The sequence below is a fragment of the Columba livia genome, chromosome 5 (assembly GCF_036013475.1).
Source record: "Columba livia isolate bColLiv1 breed racing homer chromosome 5, bColLiv1.pat.W.v2, whole genome shotgun sequence".
Taxonomy (NCBI): domain Eukaryota; kingdom Metazoa; phylum Chordata; class Aves; order Columbiformes; family Columbidae; genus Columba; species Columba livia.
Genome location: NC_088606.1, coordinates 40,714,638 through 40,738,043, shown reverse-complemented (window position 1 = coordinate 40,738,043; position 23,406 = coordinate 40,714,638). Strand labels below are relative to the sequence as shown.

At 42.7% G+C, this 23,406-nt stretch overlaps 3 protein-coding genes across 5 annotated transcripts in view; all 3 read left to right on the top strand.

Moving 5' to 3' along the window:
• The first annotated feature begins 53 nt into the window (after positions 1–53).
• Positions 54–8,469, top strand: JMJD7 (jumonji domain containing 7). 2 transcript variants are annotated; one of them, XM_065064584.1, is made up of 8 exons: positions 54–210; positions 897–1,050; positions 1,962–2,215; positions 3,024–3,080; positions 3,516–3,611; positions 5,062–5,138; positions 6,239–6,398; positions 7,857–8,469. In XM_065064584.1, the coding sequence occupies exons 1-8, from the start codon at positions 144–146 to the stop codon at positions 7,943–7,945; spliced, it is 954 nt and encodes a 317-aa protein (XP_064920656.1). In that variant the 5' UTR covers positions 54–143; the 3' UTR covers positions 7,946–8,469. The 2 variants fall into 2 exon arrangements, with proteins under 2 accessions (XP_064920656.1, XP_064920657.1); XM_065064585.1 differs by having other exon boundaries at positions 7,412–8,469.
• A 155-nt stretch (positions 8,470–8,624) lies between these two features.
• On the top strand, positions 8,625–16,295 carry LOC102093915 (acyl-coenzyme A thioesterase 1-like). The gene is made up of 3 exons (XM_013366963.3): positions 8,625–10,143; positions 11,480–11,682; positions 12,995–16,295. Exons 1-3 carry the CDS (start codon positions 9,693–9,695, stop codon positions 13,592–13,594), a joined length of 1,254 nt encoding a protein of 417 aa, XP_013222417.2. The 5' UTR covers positions 8,625–9,692; the 3' UTR covers positions 13,595–16,295.
• Positions 16,296–21,349: 5,054 nt separating this feature from the next.
• The window catches only part of LOC102098523 (cytosolic phospholipase A2 beta), a 58,320-nt gene continuing 56,263 nt past the window's right edge, over positions 21,350–23,406 (top strand). For both annotated transcript variants that reach the window (XR_010473005.1, XR_010473001.1), the window contains exon 1: positions 21,350–21,493. The gene's annotated coding sequence lies outside the window, so the exon portion shown is untranslated. The remainder of the gene's footprint in view (positions 21,494–23,406) is intronic.

Below are 23,406 nucleotides of genomic sequence, written 5' to 3'. Positions count from 1 at the left end.
CTGCGGTTGAGCTGCGCCACCCACTCGTGAACGGCGCTCAGGCTCTCGTTGCCTTGCGGGGGGAGCGGCAGGGGCGGCCGCGCCGGGGGAGGCGGGCGGAGGCGCGGCGCCTCCTCCTCCGGGGCCGGGCCGGGCCGCGCAGGATGGCGGAGGGCGCGGCGCTGCGGGCCGTCAGGGGCTGCCTGGCCGCCTTTCCGCGGGAGGCCCGCGGTGAGCGCCGGGCCGGAGGCGCGGCTGAGCGGGGCGGGGGTGGGCGGCCCGGCGGGAGCGGGTGGGAGGCCGTGTGCGAGCGGCGGGCACTGCGGCCTGGGCCGGGCCCCGGCCCCGCCGCCTCCCGGAGCTCTCCACGGGCCCAGCCCGCCCTGGGGAAAGGAAAACTCGGTGTCCGACTGCCGCAGGTGGCACCTGCATGGGCTGAACTGGAGCCTCCGCACTCCTGCTCTGTTTTCAGCCAAGTGCTTCCAAGGTGAAGGAGCAGCAGAAAGGCCGCTGCAAAAAGAAAATGAAACTCGAGAAAATGGCCCTTGTAGGTTATTTTCCTATGTATAAAATAGATAAACAAAGCACTATTCCAGCTTCCCAAAATCTTCCCGTGGTGTCACCTCTGCGTCAGAGATGCGTGTGCTGTAACGCATGTCCTCCGTGCTGACTCGGCATGGCCGCTTGTGGCAGCAGCTGTGGCCGACAGGAGAGCAGCAGCGTGAGCCCGGAGCTGTCTGGCTCCAGCACCCTCCCTGACAGCCGCTGCGTTTTAACAGAGCGATATCTGGAGCCAGGGGGCCACTACTTGCTTTCAGTCGAGTGCCTGTGGTCGGGGGTTTGAAGCCAGTTAGTGTGCTTGCGGAAGGTGCTTCTCTTGGGACACTGAGTAAAACTGTTCTTGTTTGCCTGGACAGAGCTGGGGTGGACGGAGTCCGTACCTTATCTTGATGGGCCTCCATCCCCGCTGGAGTTTTATCGAGAGTGGGTAAGTCCAAATAAACCTTGTATCATTCGGAACGCCATCAGCCACTGGCCGGCTCTGAAGAAATGGACCTCAGCGTACCTCAGGTATGAACAAGCTTTGGGGCAAGGCTGGTGGTCAATTTTGGTTAACTTCAGTAAAACGCTCTTGGACAATCTTTGCTTTTATCCGTAAGATTAGCTCACATTTCTCTGTACAAAGGTGTTTGGTCTTGCTAAGCTTCTTCCTGCAAACCCATTGTCCTGAGCAGTTCCGATGCGGGCAGCAGGGCGGGAGTTTTGACTGTGCAGCCAACAGACTCAGGCTATGAAACGCAGTCTGATCACTGTGCTCTGGCCAGTGCTCCACTTGGTAGCCTCCCAGTTCACATGGGGCTGTAGCGCTGTAAGAACTGACCCTTTTGTGAATGAGTACACCTTAAAAAAATTAACAACAACAACCAAAAAACAAAAACAAAAAACACAAACAAAAAAAACCCACAACAAAACCCTACTCTTTTTGAGAGGGGATTTCTGCTTAGACCTAAAATCTATGGGTTTAAAATTAAATTATTTCTGGAAATAAGGACTCTCAGCCTCATGATGTTTGTGTCTGTCAGTCTCTGCCTGCCCTCTCTCCCTCCTTGAATACTTCTGAACATATGACCACCCAGATTTGGCTGGGTTAAGGTGTCCCAAGGATATTAAGCTCTGCCACGATCCATGAAAAGAAGAGGCTGAAGAGGGTCCTCAGCCTGCACAGAGGGAACTCACCTGTTAGACACAAGAGAATTTAGAGAGGTGAAAAATACTACAGTTGCCTTGACCACAGGCAGTAAGCAGAGCAAAATGCCAGAGTCCTTACTGAACAGTAGAAAATGCAGTCAAGAGACCTCCATCCACGGAAAGCCAAGGTTCTTCTGCTTGCTGCCCAGGAAACATGTTGTTTTAAAAGTAACTGGTGTCCAGTATATGGGCCAGTTGCAGATCTGGCCATAAACCTTTGATTTATTTTGCAGGGAGGTAGTAGGTTCCAAGGTAGTGAGTGTGGCAGTAACACCAAATGGTTATGCAGATGCAGTGTTTCAGGACCGTTTTGTCATGCCAGAGGAGCGCCGAATGCCTTTCATGGACTTTTTGGACATTGTGGAGAAGAAAGTGACCTCTCCCAACGTATTCTATGTGCAGAAGCAGTGTTCAAACCTCACCGAGGAGTTCCCTGAACTAGTGTGTGATGTGCAGCCTGACATATCATGGATGAGTGAGGCACTTGGTAAACCTTCTGTTTCTCCTGTGTTTAGTATTTTGTATGGAGCTTTAAAACAGTCATGCTAGGGACATGGTGAATGTTTGTTCAGTTTCTGGATGCCACAGCTTGGTTTGGTTTCAGCCCCTTAGAAAGCAGAAGTGGAAAAATACTTCATAGGAGTATAATCCAAGTTTTGGGTTTGGATTACTCCAGAATCACTATGTCAGTTGTGTGTTGGGACCATCACAACTGAAATAACGTGGTGACAGGGCCATACAGCACTTCCTTTTGTATAGTGACTTTTCTCTGATTTAGAGGCATGTTTCTACTTGGATTTGTGCTGTTGCTACCAGAGCCAGCATAACAAACGAGTGAAACAACACACAGCCCCCACCCCCTTTGGTAAAATTACAGACATTTGTTTCTAGTTAAAGGCTGTTCTGTTTCAGTTGGTTTATATTTCACAGCATGTCTTTCCTTAAAATGTCAATGGAAATTATTTACTGTGATCTCACTTTCATTTTGCAACTGTGTGTAGATGTGCTGTGGTTTCTGTGTGAGCTGAGTCTTAGGGATTTGGAATGTGGAAACAAAGGGTTGTAACCATTGATTTTTAGGGTGGATGTCATGAAGTTCAGTGGGCACTGCAGTGGTTTCCAATGTAGAAGGAGGTTGCTCTTGCTCACAGAGTGCTATTTGCCATGAAGCCTATCATAGTTGTGGAGGAAGTTAAAGGACAGAATTTGGCAGAAAATTATTTGAAATGCTTTTAAACATGATACTTGAAGTTCTTTTAGTGTTGACAACATTTCTCTATTACCCAACCATACAGGGAAGAAACCTGATGCTGTGAATTTCTGGCTTGGGGAATCAGCTGCTGTGACATCTTGTAGGTATTGTATGGCACTGTAAGTCATCTGTGTGCTTTCAGCACCGGTTTAAAGGGGTTTGCTTTGAGTTAGTGGCTTGGTGGAATTGTGTGTTTTCTCTGACAAGGCAGTTCTACTTTAATGTGTTTTTTTTTTTTTTGCATTCTTTCTGCTGCTCTTCTGCAGTGTCTTGCTGCTGTGTCTCTGGGTGCATCTACTGGCATTGTGTCAGGCAAGACACTTGCCATTTGCTTTGTTGAATACATTTGCTACAACGTTATATTGCTCTTTCCGCTCCTACTGTCTGCAAAAAGAGGAAGCAGCCTGATAATAAGAGGAGAAGCCGACGCTTTCGGTTTACTGTATGTTCTGGTGTAGAGAAGGAAATAACACTGATTTTCTCTCTTTCTCCACATCTCTTTTTTTCTTTTGTTTTTCTTTTTCTTCAACTCCAGTGCATAAAGATCATTATGAGAACTTGTACTGTGTAATATCTGGAGAGAAGCATTTTCTACTGCATCCACCGAGTGACCGTCCCTTCATCCCATATGGTACATAATTTACTGTGCAGCATGTCCAGAGGTTGGAAGGAGGAGAGACTAAAATATTGGAAGATATGAAAAAGGAAGCAGAGATAGCGGTTTTATGTTTATGCGGTGTTACTCTTTCCAGTGTTAACAGAAATATCTTCTATTTCATGCTGCAGGTGGTTTGTAAAACAAACTTTATTCTGAGGTCAGTTTTTCCAGTCCTGTAAAGTAATAGGTTTGTTGATACTCATGGCAGTCTCTTCAGCTTTAGACTCTTAAGTATCTTGTCAGTATTGTGACATGTCATCTTTGGTGTTTAACATGTTTGAATTCTGCCTGCTCATTTTTTTCTCTAGGAAAAAAAGCCAGGATGCTGAAAAATAAGTTGTAATTTAATGAAATATTAAAGTTATTAACTGAATCTCTGAGAACTGGGGAAATGAAAAGAAGATATTATTGTGGCAGCATTACTTTGCATTGCCTATTTTATCTTTCTTTATGTATGTAGGAGTAGTTATATTTATACAGTCCTAAAATTACATTCAGCCCTTTGAAGGCAACTGCAAGGCTGATGTGGCACCTGGTGAAAATGAGTTTGACATCCCCGGACTAGTCCATCCCCGCCACCATTCCCTAGACCAGGTTGCTCAAAGCTCCATCCAGCCTGACCTTGAACACTTCCAGTCATGGAGCATCCACAGCTTCTCTGGGCAACCTATTCCAGCGTCTTACCACCCTCATTGTTAAAAATTTCATTCTTATATGCCATCTAAATTTATCCTCTCTCAGTTTGAAACGTTTGCCCCTTGTTCTGTCCCTATAGGCCTTGTTAAAAAGTTTTTCTCTGTCTTTCTTATAAACCCCCTTTATATAGTGAAGGGCCACAATAAGGTCTCCCTGGAGCCTTCTCTTCTCCAGGCTGAACATACCCCAACTCTCTCAGCCTGTCCTCAAAGGAGAGGTGGTGTCATATGTATGTGAACGTGTGAAATACATGTACATCATATGAATCATGTGTTGTAAAACAAGTTACTATTAAGGCACAGAATAGAGATAATAATTACATTTGATAGTGTGCAGTAAAAAGGACTGCATATTTTTGAACATCAGGTTAATGGAGAGAAAGTCTCTCAAGGGAGGGCTTAGAAAACCCATGTGGTGAGGCAATGAAAGAAAAGCAGCCTGCTGTATCTGAAGCAGTTGATGAGCCCAGTCGGATAAAATTAGAAGTGAAAGGCTGACCACAAGTCAGTAGTAACTCTTACGTAGTTCTGTATTCAGACTGACTAAAAAAAACAAAAGAAACTGGATAAAAATTGAAATGAACAAAGGGAAGGACAGTGACGACAGTACATTGAAAATGGTTTTGTCTTAATTTTTCTTTTACTCAGTGAAAGTGTGACATACCCTGCTGTTAGTTTCTCTGAGTAGTGCTCTGAGTGGTGTCATTTAATTTTTTCTCTGGTTCTAGAGCTCTATCAGCCAGCAACCTACCACGTATCAGAAGATGGCTCATTTGAAATTGTGGATGAGAAGAGTGCAGATAAGGTAAAAAGTATATATCAAGAACACAATCAATACAGTAAAAATAGTTTTGGGCGCTGCTAAGCCTTCAAACTGAGCATATTGATTGATACTTAAAAATCCGTCGTTATTGGAAAGAGAATGCCCAGATATTTCACTTGTATTTTACTATTCACAAAGGATACCCAGCTTCCAGAAAAGATTGTTAGTGCACACCTAAAACCATTGATATCATAAACTGTCTTCCATGCACTGAACGTAAATAGATCAAGTAAAAGACTGGTAAATGGATCAACGATAAAGGAATTGATTTCATTAAGATCGAAATAGACTTATCTGTGTTCACTTTCTTTTGGCCCTGTAGTCAGAGCTGGATTTTGGTCTACAGCACTATCACCCAGTGTAATAGAACACATCTGTCTCAATGAATAAATCATGTTTTTCTAGTAGTAGGAAGATATATTTGATTAAAATGTATAGATCTGGAGGCACTTTACAAAAACTTGGCGGCCTTTTGTATCTAATATCTTTCCTTTTGCCTCTGCAATGTGTGACTAACACTACAGCTGAACTTGAGCTGGGGCTTTTTCTCTGTTTCCAGAGGGGTGCTTATGGAATCTCATGGGAGCATTCCTGTAAGGTGGAGTGTTGAGGTTTATTAGTCTGCAGGACACGTAACAAATGAATGCAGGCAAGAGACCCCAACAGGAATGGGGAAACCCCCCAACAGCAATGGGGGGTTTAGCTGCTGGGAATAAAATTAGACCAGCGAGCTTTAGAAGAAGATAAGAATTTCTAAAAAAGTGATGCAGAGAATATACTCAAGTACTGAATGCAGGAGGAACAAGTGACTTAAGGGGCTGGAGGTGTTTTGAAAGTGTGGCACAAGACTGAAATTTGATGGCTGACATTTAGCACCTTTTTCCTATTTAGAAATGCTTCACTGAAGGAGGGAAATTTTTGCATCCTTGACCTATTCCCGGTTGAACGTGGAAAGCTCTGTAGCTGTACATGTTTTACTAGGCAAAATACATGTTTTGTAATCTAGTAAGTTTGGTTATCATTTGTTTTTGTGGAAGGTTGCTGGATTTTTTTTTACCAGGGTCATGTTCTCTTGCTTTTAGGTGCCATGGATCCCCCTGGACCCACTGAACCCAAATCTGGAACAGTATCCACTGTACGCTCAGGCAAAAGCTTTGCGGTGTACAGTGAAAGCTGGTGAGATGTTATACCTGCCTTCTCTCTGGTTCCATCATGTTCAGCAGTCACATGGCTGTATAGCAGGTAATGTTTTTGATGCCAGGTATGTTTGTGAACTGTGGTGGGTGTGCAGCTGGAAATCCCACAGCAGAGCATAACTGGTTCATCTGCCTTCCCTCAGGAGGAAATAGCAATCTTGACAGATGCCGTGGGGCTACCTCCTGGCAATCTTTTTTGTTTGTACTTCAGAGCATTGTTGACAAGCACTAGGAATACAGCAGAAGAAAAAGGCTTTCTAGTTGTCAAGTGTGGAGAAGGATAGCTGATTCGGTGATCATAATCCAGTTTCTGTTTATAACATGGATCTAAGTTTGTCTGCCTAGCCTATTAACTGCAAGTTGGTAATCCATATATTTTCACAAAGAAACTGCATGTTGTGTGTGCTGTTACCACATCAGGTTATCAAAAGTCTTTTCATCTTTCTCTTTGTAAGAATTATCATAATCTGTCTTGCTTTTTCCTTCCTGAAGAGAGTTCCAGAATTTCAAGCATTGCTCATTTGGACAGGTGGAGGGGTGGGGGTGATGCAAAGTGTTATTATATCCTGTAAGTTTTGCAAGGTTTGAAAAAGAGTGTTTTGCTGTCCTTTACATGGAATAATCCTGCCTGCCCAAGAAGAGGAAATACAGTATTTTGAACAATGTAACGTTAGTATTTGTGTAACACTGCAAATATTGGGAAATATTGCTAGCTCTTTTTTTTTCCCAGTATTTGCGATATTGTGATAAAAAGACAAGCTAGCAGTAAAGCAGCATTTCTGATTCTCTTTTGTCAGTAATGCTGCATCACTCCTTAAAGATTTTTCAGAAAAAAGTAGAGTTGTTTCCAGTTGCAAGCCCCTGGCCACTTTCTTTAGCAGAAATACGGAAGAGTTCATGAGTTTATTTGGCCTTTGGTCTATTAACTGCACTACAGGCTGTATACACTTGAAAAATCAGTATTATCTGAGTCTATTCTAACGAATGTCTGAAGCTAGAGTAGATCTTCCTCCAAGGACCGTTGTTACAATATTATACTTCTTGGCTTATTTTTTTTAGGAGATGTCTGCCAAAATGAAAACGAGAAGCAGAATTAAAGCACTGACCATTGTGTAGTAGTGGTGAAATTGCCATCCCTTACACACTCACAGGAAGAGAAATTCCTATCCAGATGTTAAACTTTGCAGTGTATTTGGTATTTTTGGTCTAAACAGAAGCATACATTTTCTGTTCCTAAATATTTTTCCAGCTCCTGCTCCAAGGAATCCCCAGGGTAGAGTCTGAAGAGGAAGTGGTTTGTGTTAAGACAGAATTGCATTGACAGCACTATTAAAGAGCTCTAATGTTTGCTTACATTCTTTTTGGCTGTAGTTAAAGATTTGCTCCTTTCAAATTTCAATCAGTAATAAGGAAAAGCTGAACTGTGTAAAACAGTGTATGAACACGTTTGTGAATCATTGCATTCTAGCCTTAGAAATGTTTTCACTTTTTCTTGTCTCCTCAGTAAATTATTGGTATGACATGGAATATGACCTTAAGTACAGCTATTATCAACTACTAGATTGCCTCACAAAAGCCGTGGAAGTGTCATAGCAGAAGTGGGATACTCAAGCTTGTGATCCCTGTCTCTGATGTGATACAATCATCATCATCTGCAGCTGGAGTACAAACATGATTCACGTGAAAAGAACTGAACATTAAATTATCCTCAACAATACCTGTCAAACAGATCATGGCAATTTTGCTTGATTTCAGAGTTCAGATCAATTGGCCAGGTTTTTTGGCTTGTAAGTAGAAGGTTTGATAACAACATTTTTAGACCTTGCCTCAGTGACAGTGAGCAAAACAAAATTTGAAGAGAGGCAATCCAGGTTTTGGGAATCCTGAAACAGAAGTTGTGTTTGTTCAGATCTACAGATTGCTTTTATAGCAAAGCAAGTGGACAAGGAACAACCTGCTCTGCCACCCACTTGTGCATCGGGCTGCATCGGTCTAACACGTGTACTCTGCTTAAGGCAAAAGTCCTGTTCAGTTGTAATTTGCTAAGTTAAGTGGCTGTGGTATTTTGATGGTGAGAAATTACAACTTCTGCAATAAAAGGTCAGTTTAAAAGCTTATTTCTGTCCTAATTTATTACCTTTTTTTTTTTTTCCAAATGATGTGATGAGTGAAGGACATTAAGCAGACAAGCAAAAGTCAGTGCTGACTATTTTCCTTGTTAAGCTACATGTTTTTCTTGCTGTTTTCTATTTCTTCCCACCATTGTATTTAAATGTAGCTGCATTCTCTTACATCCTGAGTGGTGATTTTTGAATTGCTTTGCCAGATGTAGAGTCAATCTGCACTTCACCTGTGGTCTTGTGGCATGACAAGTGATCCTGCAGCTTGTAGGCTCATTGGCTGTTGCGTTCCTTTGCCATTATTTGTTGCCTAAGGTACTATCAGATGATCTGTGTGAAACTGTAGCCAGTTTCTGCAGCCTTAGTTCCCATTTGCATTTCCACAGAATAGAATGAGACTACTCACATGTCTGAGACCTGCAGAGTAGGACTAGAAGGCTATTAAACACAGAGACATTGTAAAAACGTAGTATTGTTGTTTATGAAAACCAAAAGTTGGTATTTATTGTCAAGTCTTCAGACACTTCCTTAGAAACATCAGTGGGATGGACTGGAGAGAAATTTATTTTCCAAGTATTAGGGAAAATGCAGACCCCCTTTAGACGAGTGTGGTTATTGTGAAAAAAAATATAATCATTCTTTTACTTTGTCTATTTTGTTTTTTAAAAAAACACAGTTAAAGCATAAAGCATAATTTTACTTTGTGGTGTTTTACCAAAAATTGCTGAAAACTCAAGAGGGATTAAGGGCAGGCTTTGTTTCAAGGCCAGATTAAGATGTCAGGTTACTCCAGGCTTTCCAGTTTGTGTTCCTTGTGCCAAGCCTTGCCAACCAAGCCAGTTCTGCAGTAGAATCCAGACTTGCCCACAGTTGGGGGAAAGGCAATTTGACTGTCTCTTTTTGTCATCTTGGGATTTTTAATTTGGTCTGTCTCTATAATCAAATGTAAGATAACACACCAGGAACACACGACAGCTTGTGTCTGTGCAAGCGGACAGTGTTCTGCACCAGCCCCGAGCCGAGTGCCTAGGGGGAGCTGTGCTTGGAACTACATCTCCCAGCAGCACTGGCTGGCTGGAGGAAGCAATCACGGTGGTTCCTCCTGGACTTCAGACAGGGATTTGAACCCTGAGAAGCGACAGGTTCCTGACGATCCTGTGTCACGCAGCCCGCATCTCGCCACAAGAAAGGGCAACTCCTCTCCCACCAGCAGAGCCGGGATGGTGCAGGTGTCGGTCCTGCCGTTCTCCCGCTGCCTGTTCGACGACCCTGTGCAGATATGCGTGGAGGGACTCCAGCCACAGCAGGCAGTCACGCTCCGAGCCAGCCTCCTGGACGAGAGTGGCGAGCTCTTCCAAGCCCACGCTCGCTACCGAGCTGGGAGCAGCGGAGAGCTGGACCTCAGCCGCTCCCCTGCGCTGGGAGGCACCTATTCGGGAGTGGAGCCCATGGGGCTGCTGTGGTCTCTGCAGTCTAAAGTGCCCTACAAGCGACTGGCAAAGAGGAATGTCCTGACCCCTTTCTGTGTGGACTTGGAAGTGTATGAGGGCCACGGGGACATGAGCCAGTTGCTGGGAAAATGTACCAATGAGCGATGGTTTTTAGGAGAGGGGGTGAAGAGGATTTTGGTCAGAGAAGGTCGTCTGAAAGCAACCCTCTTCCTCCCTCCTGGTGAGTTTTAATTCCATTCTGTTTTTTTGGATGTGGCTTACACAATGTATTGTGCCCTGTGGCCACTGGATGTGCTTGGGAACCCAGAGCAAAACCGCAGCTAATGATTCCCTCAGCCTGTGCTTGGTCCGGCTGCTTGGATCCTCACAGCAGAGCAGGGAGCAGCTGGCACTGCCCTGGCTGGTGGAGTGCTGAGGCGGGGTGTGCTGGGAGGGCCGCAGGGGTAACACAACGTCCCTTCTGTTTGCTCTAGCCGGGAGACATCAGGACCTCCTCTGCAGTGAGAACTCTGAGCAAAAGTGTACATATTTCTTAGCTCTTTAATTTAGCTGACAGGACAAAGAGGGCCCCAGGCTTTGACAGAGTTGTGAGGCATGACAGCTTGGGCTGTGGAGCAAGGAATGACAAGGAATGACCACTGGGCTCAGGCTGCAGCCAGCCCAGGGTGCTGCAGCAGCTGCCATGGATCTTCCTGCAGGCTCTGGACTTGTTTTCCTGTCTCTCTCTTTGCCTAAGTAAAAGCCAAAGAAAGAAGTCTGTACCTGGTTGAGCAGCCTGACTGCATGGGATACCTAGGAAGATGAAGACAAATGGGAAAACAAGGTCTTTAATTAAACAGTTGTCGTATTCCACAGCTCCATACAGAGACAGTGCCAAGATTGGATCCTGTGTAAAGCTGCTCTTAACCCTGAACTGTTTATGTTCCTTGAGGAGGACTTAAACATGAATATCTTGCTCTGTAATGAATAAAACCTCTCTTGCAGCTGCTGCGACACCAGATCATGTAAGGGAAGTCTGGCTGTAAGAATGGGCAGATCAGCAGCAGGAAAGAAGGGTCCTAGAAGCCTGAATTGGCAATGGTCAGTGCTGGTACTTGTGGGTGCATTTCATAACTCAGGTATTCCCTCCCTGAAAAACCTGATAGCACAGTTCCTGAAGAAACGCAGCTCATGTGGCACTACTGTTTGTTCATCAGACCCAAAGGCCTGATAACATCTAGGCCAATTTCGGCTGAAAATTATGGTAGGATAAGGATGCCCAACATAGGAACTTCCTATAGTAAGTTCCTAAGAGAGACATGTATCCAAATTAGTGTCCTTACAGCGATTGGATGTGTTCCTGAGAACTGAGAATCTCCATGGAAAGCTTCAGAGGATAATTTCCTTTTGATATCTACTGTGCTGATGTGTGCTGAGGGGGCACTACTGAAAGGACAATGATAGAAACTTTTCTCTTTGAGTATATATATATATGTATATATATATATATATGTCTGTGTGTATATGTGTGTATATATATATATATATATATATATAATATACACTTTTCATTGCAGGACCTGGTCCATTTCCTGGACTTATCGATTTGTATGGATCTGGAGGAGGTCTTGTTGAATACAGAGCAAGTCTTCTGGCTAGCAGAGGCTTTGTGACTCTGGCTCTTGCTTACATGGCCTTTGAAGATCTACCTGCTATGCCAGAGATTCTTGAACTGGCCTATTTTGAGGAAGCTGTAAACTTTTTGCAGAAGCAGCCACAGGTAAGAGATGAATTATGGTGCTTATTATGTTGGAAACTATTTTCCAGTTTTCTAATGTGAAGTACACTATGTCACTGAATGCAACTAAGTTTCTGAAATGTTAGAAGAAGAGGGCATTGCTCTGAAAGACAGCGTGATCTGAGAGATGTAAAAGTATGTGTCTCAAGTCTAATTTTGCAAGTAGTTGGATAGCTGGTTTTGTACAGCATCTTGTCACAGTCCATAGAATGTTGTGCATAGAATGTTGTGTGAGATTAAATCAAAGCAGTTCCTGGACTAGAAGCACAAACCTCCTTAATTTTTTCCCCTACTTTTGCATCTTTCAAGATTTTGGAAGGGCAAATAATACATTTAATTTTTCAACTATTTCTGAAACGTTACAGGCTTTTGATTCTGAGTAAGTTTCAAAAGACAGTAATAAAACACTTTAACAACAGAATCTCTTACAGTTGTATCATTGGAGACTGTAGCATGTCTTAAGAAGCTGGGGCTGTATTTGGACAAGTATGTGGAATGAGAAGGACGCTTTATAGCTATATATCATCATACTTAAACCAAAAGAGACTGAGAGAAGTTAAGTAGCATTTAATCTTTGAATGGAATGCTACTTAATGTGGTATTCATTTCACATAGTTACTTTCTAACACATGGACACCAGGAATGTAGCCAGCGTGAGAGCAGAATTCAGCCTTGTTTATCTTGTTCCTTATGGATCTCTGAAACTTCCAGAGCATCTTACAGGACACACATTACAAAGTGAATTTGGTGTGAAGACACTTCACTATAAATAAGTTGATTTAAATAGTTGTTTGGCTTACTCAACCTCAGGTGTAATGAACCTTCTGTGTTGCAAGACAAAACAGAAGAGAACAGGTCAGCTGTAGGAGAGTATAAAAAAAATGACATAAAAGAAAATCAATGCAAGTAAACCCATGAAAAAGTAGTTTTCCAAAGGGGACCTGAGGAGAGAAGATTGAGGGAGTTTGGAGGCAGGAGCAGTAAAAGATACAATACTGAGAGCAAGTGTCTAGCCAGGATGTGGAGGGAGCAAAGAGGCTTTGTCTGTAGAGATCACCAGGAGGAAAAAGTGTTACAGGAGGATAAATGTTGAGGAGCTGTGGAATTCATAGTCACTCATGTGGAGGCTCAGCAGAGGGACAGATGTGGGAGTGATATAACCTGAACAGAGAGAGGCAAGGGGTAAAATATGGGCTGTCTTAGTTGGCTCAGGAGTGGGGAAGCAGAACTGGAGACATTGTTTCAGCCCAGGAAAAGAGGAGTTGATAATGGTTGTTTCATAATTGTGTTTCAGGTGAAAGATACTGGCATTGGTGTTTTGGGCTTGTCTAAAGGAGCTGATCTAGCCCTTTCCATGGCTACATTCCTACCTGGCATCAAGGCAGCTGTCAGCGTATCTGGAAGTGGTTTTAATTCTTTCATTCCCTTGCAGGGGAATGGCTTCACTATTCCTCCCCACCCATGTGATTTGGGGAGGGTGAAGATCAATGAGTCTGGTCTAGCAAATTTTTCAGATGTCCTAGATGATCACAGGGACCCAGCGACTTGGGATTGTCGCATTCCCATGGAGAGGTCCACAGCCAAGTTCCTCTTCCTATCCGGAGAGGATGACACGAACTGGAAAAGTGACCTCTATTGCCGGGATGCCGTCCACCGCCTTCAGCAGCATGGACTGGAAGTGGAGTTTTGCTCCTATTCCGGAGCAGGGCACCTCTTGGAGCCACCATACTTGCCTCTGTGCCAGGCTTCGATCCACAAAGTGTTGGGAATGCTTGTGTGTTGGGGAGGGCAGTGGCGGGAGCATGCCAAAGCCCAAGAAGATGCATGGCGCAGGATACAGGCCTTTTTCTGGCAACACTTGGTGGACTCAGACATCCCTAAGAGCAAGTTGTAGTGGGAGGTGTCAAAGATGCTGACCAGGGTTGGTGTTTCATCTCTCACTGAATCTTGGAAACTCATGGAAAATTTCCTGGCCTGCCTTTCTCTGAACGTCATTGTTGCATAGTTGTTTATTTTCATTTCCCAGATAATTTCCCATTTTTTAGTTGGATTTTAGTTGAGTGGTGGCCTCTGCTGTGTTGTAGGTTGGCACCATCTGACCTGCCTGTGTGTTGTAGTCATCTGAGAAAAACCCAGCATCCTGTCATGCAGGTTGCATTTCTACTAAGCTATCTTTGCCCTCAGTCTCCAGCCATCTCCTTTGGTACCAGGGAATATTCACACAGGAGGAATTTTCTATAGAACTGTTTAGTCTTGCACCTTTAACTAACCTAGATGTGAACAGCCATTTGTTGGGACAGCACATCTGTACACTTTCCTTTCCTCTTGCTATTTCATTTTTTCACATTTCTTAGTAAAAAGGTTGTGGCAGTCCTGATCTCAACTAAGTAAAGAGGCACTCCTCTGACTTATTCTGAAGCGCAGTGATAACATTTTTTTTCTGGTACCTCAAAAACCAGAAGACATTAATCTTACCAGATTACACTGGTTGTATCTCCTGTGGACTCCAGATAAGTCCCACATCATGGTAAAGTTTCCACTGCACTGCTCAAGAAATACAATGTGTATGTGTGTATGCACAGTTTACTTGAAATTATCTGAATGGAGCCTTCGACTGTCTTTATGCCTATTCATACATAGGCAGCAATCCTGGCTGAAGAGTTTCTATACAGGAGTCCTGACCTCCTACTTGTTAGAGTGGTGGTGGAATTTGCAGTGCTCAAGGTGGGGGTGCTACAGATGTGTTAGATACTTGCTTTTGAATGTTGAAAATCAGTTTATCCTCCTATTGAGGAGGAAGAATAAAGCTACTGCTGCTGCTGCTGAATTCTGAGGAGACTGTGACCTACTTCATGCATTAGTGGGATAGTGGCATACAGCTGCTTGCTGGCGTTTTCTAGATATCAAATGGCATCAACTGAGCAAATTATGCTTCCTGGAGCAGTCAAGGCTCCCATTCTGACCGTGGAAGCCAGCAGGAGCTGGGGTTCTCTGCATTTGCTGAGGCAGCAAACCCTTGCCTTTGGGAGAACAGCAGTACCTGGTTTCCAGTTCCTGCTGAGACATGAGCCCTGCAAGAGCCTGGATCCTGCGGAGGGCACAACTGTGCCCTCAGTTTTCTTGCTTCAGGGAGCAATGGCTACGCAAAATGAGCATGTTGGGCCTCCAAAGGCTGCAGATTCTCATCCAGTGCAGAGTGTGCCCCTTCAGTTACTTCTGATTTTCCCACCCCAGCCTTCCTCGGAATGGTCAGTGGGTACCACTTAGCTCAAGGTGTGGGCAATTAGAGTGGGGAGGTCTTGCTCCTTCTCACCTGTAGTCATCATCGATCAAATTTTCTGCTATTACCTCTTCTTCATTTCTGTTTTTCCCTTGAGTATCTATGTCCTGCTTGGACTGTGGTTCTTCCAGATGCTTAGTGAGTGAATAGGACCTGGCAGAAGAGGAACATGTAGCAACAAGGGAAGTCAAACATATTTAAGCAGTTCAGTCTAAATAAGGGACATTTTCTTTTCCCTCATTTTTTCCATTTTATTGGAGCAGTCAAAAAAACCCTGGGTTGTCCATCCACATTTGCCTCAGACTCAGGGCACAAGACTATGATACAAGTGATGTTGTTCTTCTGTTTTTACTGAAAACAGTGAGGCTGATGCAGTGGTTTACTCCACTGTGAAAACCACACAGTGGTTTACTCCAGCCTGTGGACTAACTCACGTCTATTTTAATCCTTTCTGAGGGGAAGAAAAACTTTCTCAGCCTTCCATGGGCAGTTTACAGATCTATGCTTTGAATTACAAAATTGTGAGCTTCTGAGAAAATAATTTTTCTTTAGCAAACTATCATTAAAAGTAAAAATACTTCAGTGTGTTCAGTGATGCTTTCATACAGCCTGTTACATTGTCACATTCAGCAGTCGGGTTCAAGGAAAAACAGTGTTGAAACTAGAGGATGAAGGGAGCTGATGGGTGTCTCCATAGCACAGAGGACCTCTTTGTTTTGTTGCTCTGGAATGAAAGCTTTGCCACCAAGTTAAAAGCCTTTTGTTTCTCACTTGGATGGCAACAGGCAAGCCAGACTGAAAAAGCTCATTTAGCTGGACAGCTCTGTGCCACATACAAACAGGAAAATATGCCAGCCAACCCAGTTGCACTGGGAATTCTTCGTAAATCAGCTGGCCTTTTAAAATTAAACTCAAGTTTGAAACGTGTCTTCAGGAAATAGAAACTGGAAACTGAAGGAAGACTAATATAAAGTAATTGCAAACGGCCTAACTTCAATAAAATGCATATGCCTGTTCTTGAGCATGTTCTTCAGTGTTTTGCCAAAGACTTTCACTATTTAATATTTCTTCTGTTGAAGAGGTGATTTAGACAAATGGGGCTAAGATCACTTTTTCTTTCCAAGTTAGTGACTGAAATTCTGCTAATTGCAGACTGTAAAGTTAAGGTGTTTTATATAATTTCTCCAGGCTTACAGACAACATTATTCAAGAACAACGCGAGAGTTATTATTTAATTAAAGATAATTGATCTTTAGCTGCAAAAGAGCCTATGCCAAGCATGACTGATAAAACTAATAAAAGTTGAATGGAGAAAGCTGTTCTTGTAATCTGCTTGTAATTGAAAAGTGCTTCAGATAAAATGGAGCATCAAAGAACTAGCTTGAACTGAAAAATCTGTTTGATGCTTACATCACTCATCCCTTTGTTTAGCACTTTGCACTACATGTCTGTTATGAGAATGAGAAAAGCTTGTGGCAAGTCTTGGGAAACTGAGAAGCAATGTCCCCACATGTAAGCTGCTATGAACAATTTATTATAAGGGAACAGTGCATCTTGCAGTGCTCTTTTGGGGCAGGATGGTTTCCCTTGCTAATTTGGAATCATACAGCAATCGAGATTGCTGATTTGCCAGTGCATTCTTAAAATTTTCCTTTGCTCTGATTCAACTTGTGGTCCCTCTACATAGAAAGGAGATTACCCCCCCCAAAAAATGGGTGAAAAAACATGTCCTTGAGTGCAGCATTGCTAAACTCTACGTTAGCTTGACTGCTGAGACCCCATGCATCTAAGATAATCTGGTGAATATGATCCAAGTTCTATGAAGCATATTAGTTTTTTATTTTAAATTAGATGTCCCTTAAGCAGGCACACTGTGGCCTTTGGTCACAGCTTATCCTTTTCATTGTGGGCCTTCTGTATCACAATGCAGATGATGATTTTCTTTACATAGCTCCATCCTGCCTTCCTGTCTACTCAGTAACCCTACATGAAAAGCTCCAGGGACTCCAAACAGTTTGGAAACATTGGGACACTGCAGGGAGCAGTGTCCTCTGCACTTCTCAAGGCTTTTTGAAAAAACTTACGGGGTTATTTCCCCAAATTTTGCCATATGTGTTGTTAGGCTGTATAGAGCTGAGGAAGAAAGAAGTTCTTGATGTTCTTTACAGAACATCTAAAAGTACCAGGTCCCATCAGGTATTTAATTGAACATAAGCTGAAGATGATCCTAAAGCATTTTGATACACCTACAGTAGAACCTGGAGGAATATGCAGAATAAAAGTAGTCAAAATGCCTTTATTGGTGAAAAGTGAACCACAGGTACAGAAGAGGTGAAACATCTTTGAGAAAGTCGCTATAGATCGAGCATCGTGCCTCTGCAGAAGTAGTGAGTACATGGAATTTTCCTAGGGACTGCAAGGAAATTGCAGTGCCAGTGTGCTCCTGTAGCACTAGTACCTTCTTACCCAGGAGAAGCAGTGTCTCAGGATGGCTTCTGCAAGCAAGGTTGTTTCACGGCTGCAGGAATAAAGGAATGAAGTGGAAGATGAGAATACGCATTGTGTGGTATAATTTAGAAATGACCTTTCTACATTCCCTGTTTCTGTTTTCTGTGTGTATTTAGAAGTCCAAAGATGATCAGGGAATTTTTTTTTTTTTTTAAATTCAAAACTTTCCAGACTATTTGTTATCAAGCTGTGGGATAAGACCAACATTTAATGACAAAATAAAAAATGTAAAATTTTTTGCTATATTAGTGTTTTGCTAAGAAATGTATCATTCTACCATTTCAGAAAAAAATTCGCTATTCTGCACTCTTTAGTGCTCCATACATGTCATTCAGAAATGGAATCTGCAGAGGAAGTGATACTTTGAAGATTGGCTAGAAGGGAAATGATTGTTTCTGATGAACTAATGCTCCTTGCCGCATTTACTGCAAAATATCACTGCCATTCATCATTGTCCAGGACAAAAAACAGAAATGCTAAAACTGTTTTTTAGAGTCTTAAAAAATGTTCCGTGCAAAATTTACATGGAACCTAAAAATACCTGGGCCCTGACTTTAGGTAGCATTTAGAGAAAAATAATGAAATTAATTACATTCTATTAATTTAGGCTCGTATCTTTACAGTGACCCAAGCCACTGAACATTCAACATCTTGTGTTTAGACCGTAAATTTATGTCTACATTGAGGTCACTTTGGTGAAAGATGTGGTTTTATGCTCCAGTCCAACTGTTCTGAGAATACCTTGCTGCCCAAAGTAACAGTCAAGCCTTTTTCCTGATTATTGATCTAACCGAAGGGTAATCCTGTGGAGAAACAAAAACACAAAAGAAGATTAAGATGGTCAGCTGGATGAGAGAAGTAAGCAGCAGAAATGTGCCTGGGGTTATCAAGAGAAGCTGGGGTGAGCAATACTGTGTCTTTCAGGTCAGTGTGGCCTTTAGCCACCTCTCTAACAAAGATAATTGAGTAACTAGCAGAGTTTTTAGTTAAATTTGTAATAACTAATCCAGCTGATCTGAACTTTGATCTGTTTCTGTACACGGTGAAGCAAATGCTTGGTGGCTCGTTGTTTGCTGCCCCTGTTTACAATGGATCCGGTCCTAAAAGACTAAGGTATTTGATAGTGGAGAGAAAATAGTGAAATATGAGTATCAGAGAGAAGCTGAGTAGACGGTTCAAGGGAGGTGTCCTGCATAGAACAGAGCATGTGCATGTCTCTGCCTTCAATTAGAAGAGGAAGTTCAAATGCACTGCTATCATTTTAATATGCAATGAACGGAACAGGACAGTTTTGAATGAATGAGCCTGTGCTGTCTGCAGGAGTCCATCCCTGGGTAGTGTCAGTCTGATGTTCTCAAACGTCAAGTGCTAACTTGGAATGGATTAATTTTTCTACCCTAGGCATTGGCTGAACAGTGCTTTGGCTTCAGCCATCCTCCCACCTTTCAGTCATTTTGCATTGGAGATACTTGTCTTTTTTGCTGCAGTGAGACTACTTTGATACCTGACAACATTGCTGCTGTCACTGTGGAAGGGCAACAGGTCAGTGGTCTGTAGAAATATCACATGCAGTTGCAGGAACAGCCCAGCACTTACTACTTCCCTGTCAGTCTTCATACCACTCCCTGTAAAGCTGAGACCTTCTAGGCTCCATTTAGATCAGAAATGTGTATGGGCAGCTCTGCACTTTTCATGCCTCCTAGGAGCCTTGTTCTTCCTATGGCCATCTGCATCCTCACCTGAGGGCATAATGTCTGGTTTCTCTTTTTTCTCTACCTTTTGCACAGCCTTACACCTGTCCCATTGGCCATGACCCAGTCCATTCCAGTTCCAGGTCACCCCAACACTGCATGATCTGCTAGTGAAGGGGAGCACTTTAAGACATATGTAAAGCCAAAGCCAGAAGACCATATATTAGCACTGGAAATGAGAAACTGTGAAATTGTGATGATTTGACTGGTGAAGACCAGATGCTATCATGTTGTCTTGTTGATAAACGACCTCAAACTGATCTTGTTTCTGGCAAGCTACCTTTAGGCTGGTCCGAAGGAGAACTTTGCAGTGGTAGATTTGGTACGATGAAACACCTCTGCTAGTCTAAGAGCTGTAAAACTACAGGGGATGCTCTGCTACTAGCACTGAGAATGATACATGCTGCAGTATATTTACAGTAGCTAATGATTGTATTCAGTGTGTTTTGTATGTGATGAACAGAAATGTAAAGGTGCACCATGTGTGGCACCTCAAGTAGCAAAAAGTGAGATTAGGAGAGTGATAGGCCATTCAGATGGGTCATCCAGACTGGGCTAATTGTTTTCTTGAAGTAATTTTTGTTAGTTTTGGTCTAGTTTAGTGTTTAGTTTTTAGAATTTTACCAAGGGATCCTGGAGGTGGCTCTTGTTTCCATGTTGTTATTGTAATTTTGAGTTGAGTTTGCTGTTACCAAATGGAATGCACCTGACACTGCTTTGGTTGTGCATGGTTAAAAGTAACGTCTGCAACAATCAGCTAATTTGACCATATTTGTGTGTAAGGGAGCTGGTAGCTCACGGAACAGCCAAAACTGGGTACAGAGCCAAGTGTTGGCTACACAGACTGACTGTTACAACTGGGTAGGAGCCATTAGCATCACACTGGCAGAACACAGGTATCTCTAGAACATTCTTGTTCAAACGCAGCATGCTCAACTTCCAGTTTCTGGTGGTAGAACTTGCAAAATGGGAGATAGCTGTGGTTTGGAGGTTACCTCCCTGTGTGATATGAGAGAAGTATGCAGGTGACAGTACGATTTGTTCATAGTGATATATGTAAGTGGTGCAACTTGGCTCGAAGTGAGATGAAGGGCCAGATCTTTCAGTCTGGTCCGATTCTTTGTGAGGTTCTCCTACACAGATTAGGTTGATGTTACGTTGATAAATACATACACTGATTAAGCTGAGTCTAAAAAATCAAGCATTAAGCAGTGGTTTAGAAGCCACACCTTGACACTGTGCAGAATTTGAGAATGACTGTATGAGCTGGACCCAGTGCATTTAGCCTCCTGACCAGTCAGCAATTCCTGCCAGGCAGTGATTGCCATGTGAATACTGATCTGCCATACTGATCCTTTGTACTACTGACCAAATACTGCTAATACTAGATTTAAATCTGCAAACAGATAAAATATGTTTGTCATTTGCTTCAACCATGTGAGCCATGTTTCCCATTGTTCTTCAAAGCCTACTCACATGCCATGATCATGAGTGGTTAGAAAATGCACAAATCCTGCAGTCATTAGTAAAGAAAGCAGACATGAGCAAAGCAGCAGAAGAGATTTTCCTTAAGAGACACGATTATTTGTTTCTTGTGTGGGTAAGGAGTTTTTCCTTACCTAAACATAACACACCATGAGTCAATGTTAACATCTTTTTGAATGTAACCTCAAAAAGCTTGTCAGACTGTGACCGTATAGGGAAATTCTCATTTATTTCTAATACAGAAACAGTCATGTATTGCCCATCAATTACATCAGGGATTTAATCTATGTGTCTTTATTATTTGCAGGGTGACATCCTTGATGCTGATATTCTTGGCAGGAAATTCTAGATAAGGTGTGCACAAAAGAAATTATCTTTTTCAGTTTCAGGTATCAAAATGGGTTAGGAGCTGCCAAACTGTGCAGAGATCATGTAGCATTTAAAAGTCAGGAGTGAGCCATGGGTCTTTCCATGCAGCACTATAGCCCTGCAGCACTTTGGACATTCCCCTTACTAGTAATAGAAGCAGCAATGCATAAAGGAGAAAAGATGAATTATTTTTTGTATCTTTCTCACTTGACAGAGACCTGATTGTTAGAAGTGGGCACCAGCTCTCAGTAAACCCTCCCTTAAATCCCTGGCATGCAGCTCTGGGCTGCTGCCAATGGACTGGCGAGAGAGAACGCTGCTTTAGCTTTGGGGATGTTCCAGTGGAGCGTGCACTGTCTGTTGGAAAGTGGAGCATGACGAAGTTATTTTCCAGTGAAAGGTATGTTTGGAAGACCCTTATTTGCCGATAAGGGCTTTTTTTCATCTTACAAGAAAGGTTTCTAAGTGGCAATTCATATGGGAGGATCCTTCTCTCAATGGGACTATTGGTCTGAATAACTACATAGTGTTCTTTCTTACAATATATGCAGATGCAATTAAAAAAAAGTATCTTTGTGGTGTGTCTATCAAACTTCATCTAGCTACAGCTTTACAGTGAATATTCATATTCCAGTTTGTAGTATGAGGTAGTAAATGTTAACACTGTAAAACCATCTGAAGCCTTTAGTAATTCTGATAGCCTTTGTAACACTCCTGACTATTTTAGATAGGATGGATTATAATTAAGGAATGCAATCACATGCTACCCTTCCCTGTAAGTTCAGGATCAAGGTTAAAACCCTGCTTATGGATCCATGCTTACAAACAGACATATGAAACAGGCTGTGCTGGAGTGTTTATTGGTGGCTGATTATTGCGACCGTGTTCAAGGCTTTCAATAAGAAAGGTCAGGTACGCTATAGATTTCTGCTGAATACCTCATCACCTTTTATACCATAATTTGCATACTAGGGACATGGTGGCTGCTAAACACAGCTGTTCTGGTGAGGTGGATTATCTTGCAGCTCCAGGTAGGCAAAACAATCAGACCTTGAGACAGTGCAGCTAATGAAGCCACTGACACCACCTGAGACACTATTGAAGAAAAAAAAAAAATTCAAACTAAAAAAGTGATACAGAGTGTGCTCTATTCTACTAGCAGGAAATGTGCAGTGCAAGGACAACACATAGTGGTCACAGTTTGCAACTTGTAAACAACAGGGAAGGAAATTCTTAACAGTGAGAGCGGTTAAGCACTAGAAGAGGTCCCCAAAGAGGCTGTGGAATCCCCATCTGTGAACATTTTTTACTGAAAAAAAAAGAGTGGCATGATCTAATGTCATGGTTTAACCCCAGCCAGCATCTAGAACCACACAGCCACTTGCTCACATTCCCCCTAAGTGGGATGGGGAAAAGAACTGAAAGGGAGGAAAGGAAAAACCTTGTGGGTTGAGATAAGAACAGTTTAATAGGACAACAAAGGAAAAGGAAATAATAATAATAATACTAATACTACTACTAATAATAAAATATACAAGTAATGCACAGTGCAGTTGCTCAGCACCCACAACACCAAGTACCCATTCATTCCCAAGCAGCGGTGTTTGTCTCCGGTCAACTCCAGTTTCTATACCGAGGATGACATCACATGGTAAGGAACACCCCTTTGGGTAGCTTGAGTCAACTCTCCTGGCTTTGCTCCCTCCCAGCTTCTTGTGTACCTGGTGGAGCATGGGAAGCTGAAAAAGTCCTTGACTACCCAGCAACAACCAAAATGTCAGTGTATTATCATCATTCATTTCATACCTAATCCAAAACACAGCACTATACCAGCTGCTAGAAAGAAAATTAAGTCTATCCTAGCTGAAACCAGGACATCTAACTTTGGAAGTTACTCCTGCTTTGACTAGATGTTTGGGTGGAATGACCTTGGGGGCCCTTTTCAATTTTTTGAGATACTAAGAAATGACATATTCAAATACTCTTTCCCCAGCATGAAGTGCATTTGCCTGAAACAGAAAGTCTGGTTCAAGAGTTGTTAACCACATTTCTTTATGCTTTTAAATGGCATTATACCCACAGTCAGAAGACCAGCTATAGGAACCTATGACTTCCTTTAGCAAAGGTATGAATAGCTCAGAAGGGGATGTGGTATCTCCTTCTGTCTCCTGGAATATGTACATGCCATGGGCATCATTCATGGAAACTGAGAGCTAAATTAAACCAGGCAGCAAATGATACAGATTCAGTCAGTTCTGTTGAGACAGGCATTCAGGAAAGATTCCTCTCCTAGAAGAAGAAGGTACATACTGG

Excerpts from the sequence above, each read along its gene's own strand:
- LOC102093915 (XM_013366963.3), top strand. The coding sequence starts at position 9,693 with ATGGTGCAGGTGTCGGTCCTGCCGTTCTCCCGCTGCCTGTTCGACGAC. Across the intron at positions 10,144-11,479 it reads AACCCTCTTCCTCCCTCCTG|GACCTGGTCCATTTCCTGGA; the intron begins GTGAGTTTTAAT and ends TTTTCATTGCAG. Across the intron at positions 11,683-12,994 it reads TTTTGCAGAAGCAGCCACAG|GTGAAAGATACTGGCATTGG; the intron begins GTAAGAGATGAA and ends ATTGTGTTTCAG.
- JMJD7 (XM_065064584.1), top strand. The coding sequence starts at position 144 with ATGGCGGAGGGCGCGGCGCTGCGGGCCGTCAGGGGCTGCCTGGCCGCC. Across the intron at positions 211-896 it reads CTTTCCGCGGGAGGCCCGCG|AGCTGGGGTGGACGGAGTCC; the intron begins GTGAGCGCCGGG and ends TTGCCTGGACAG. Across the intron at positions 3,081-3,515 it reads ATCAGCTGCTGTGACATCTT|TGCATAAAGATCATTATGAG; the intron begins GTAGGTATTGTA and ends CTTCAACTCCAG.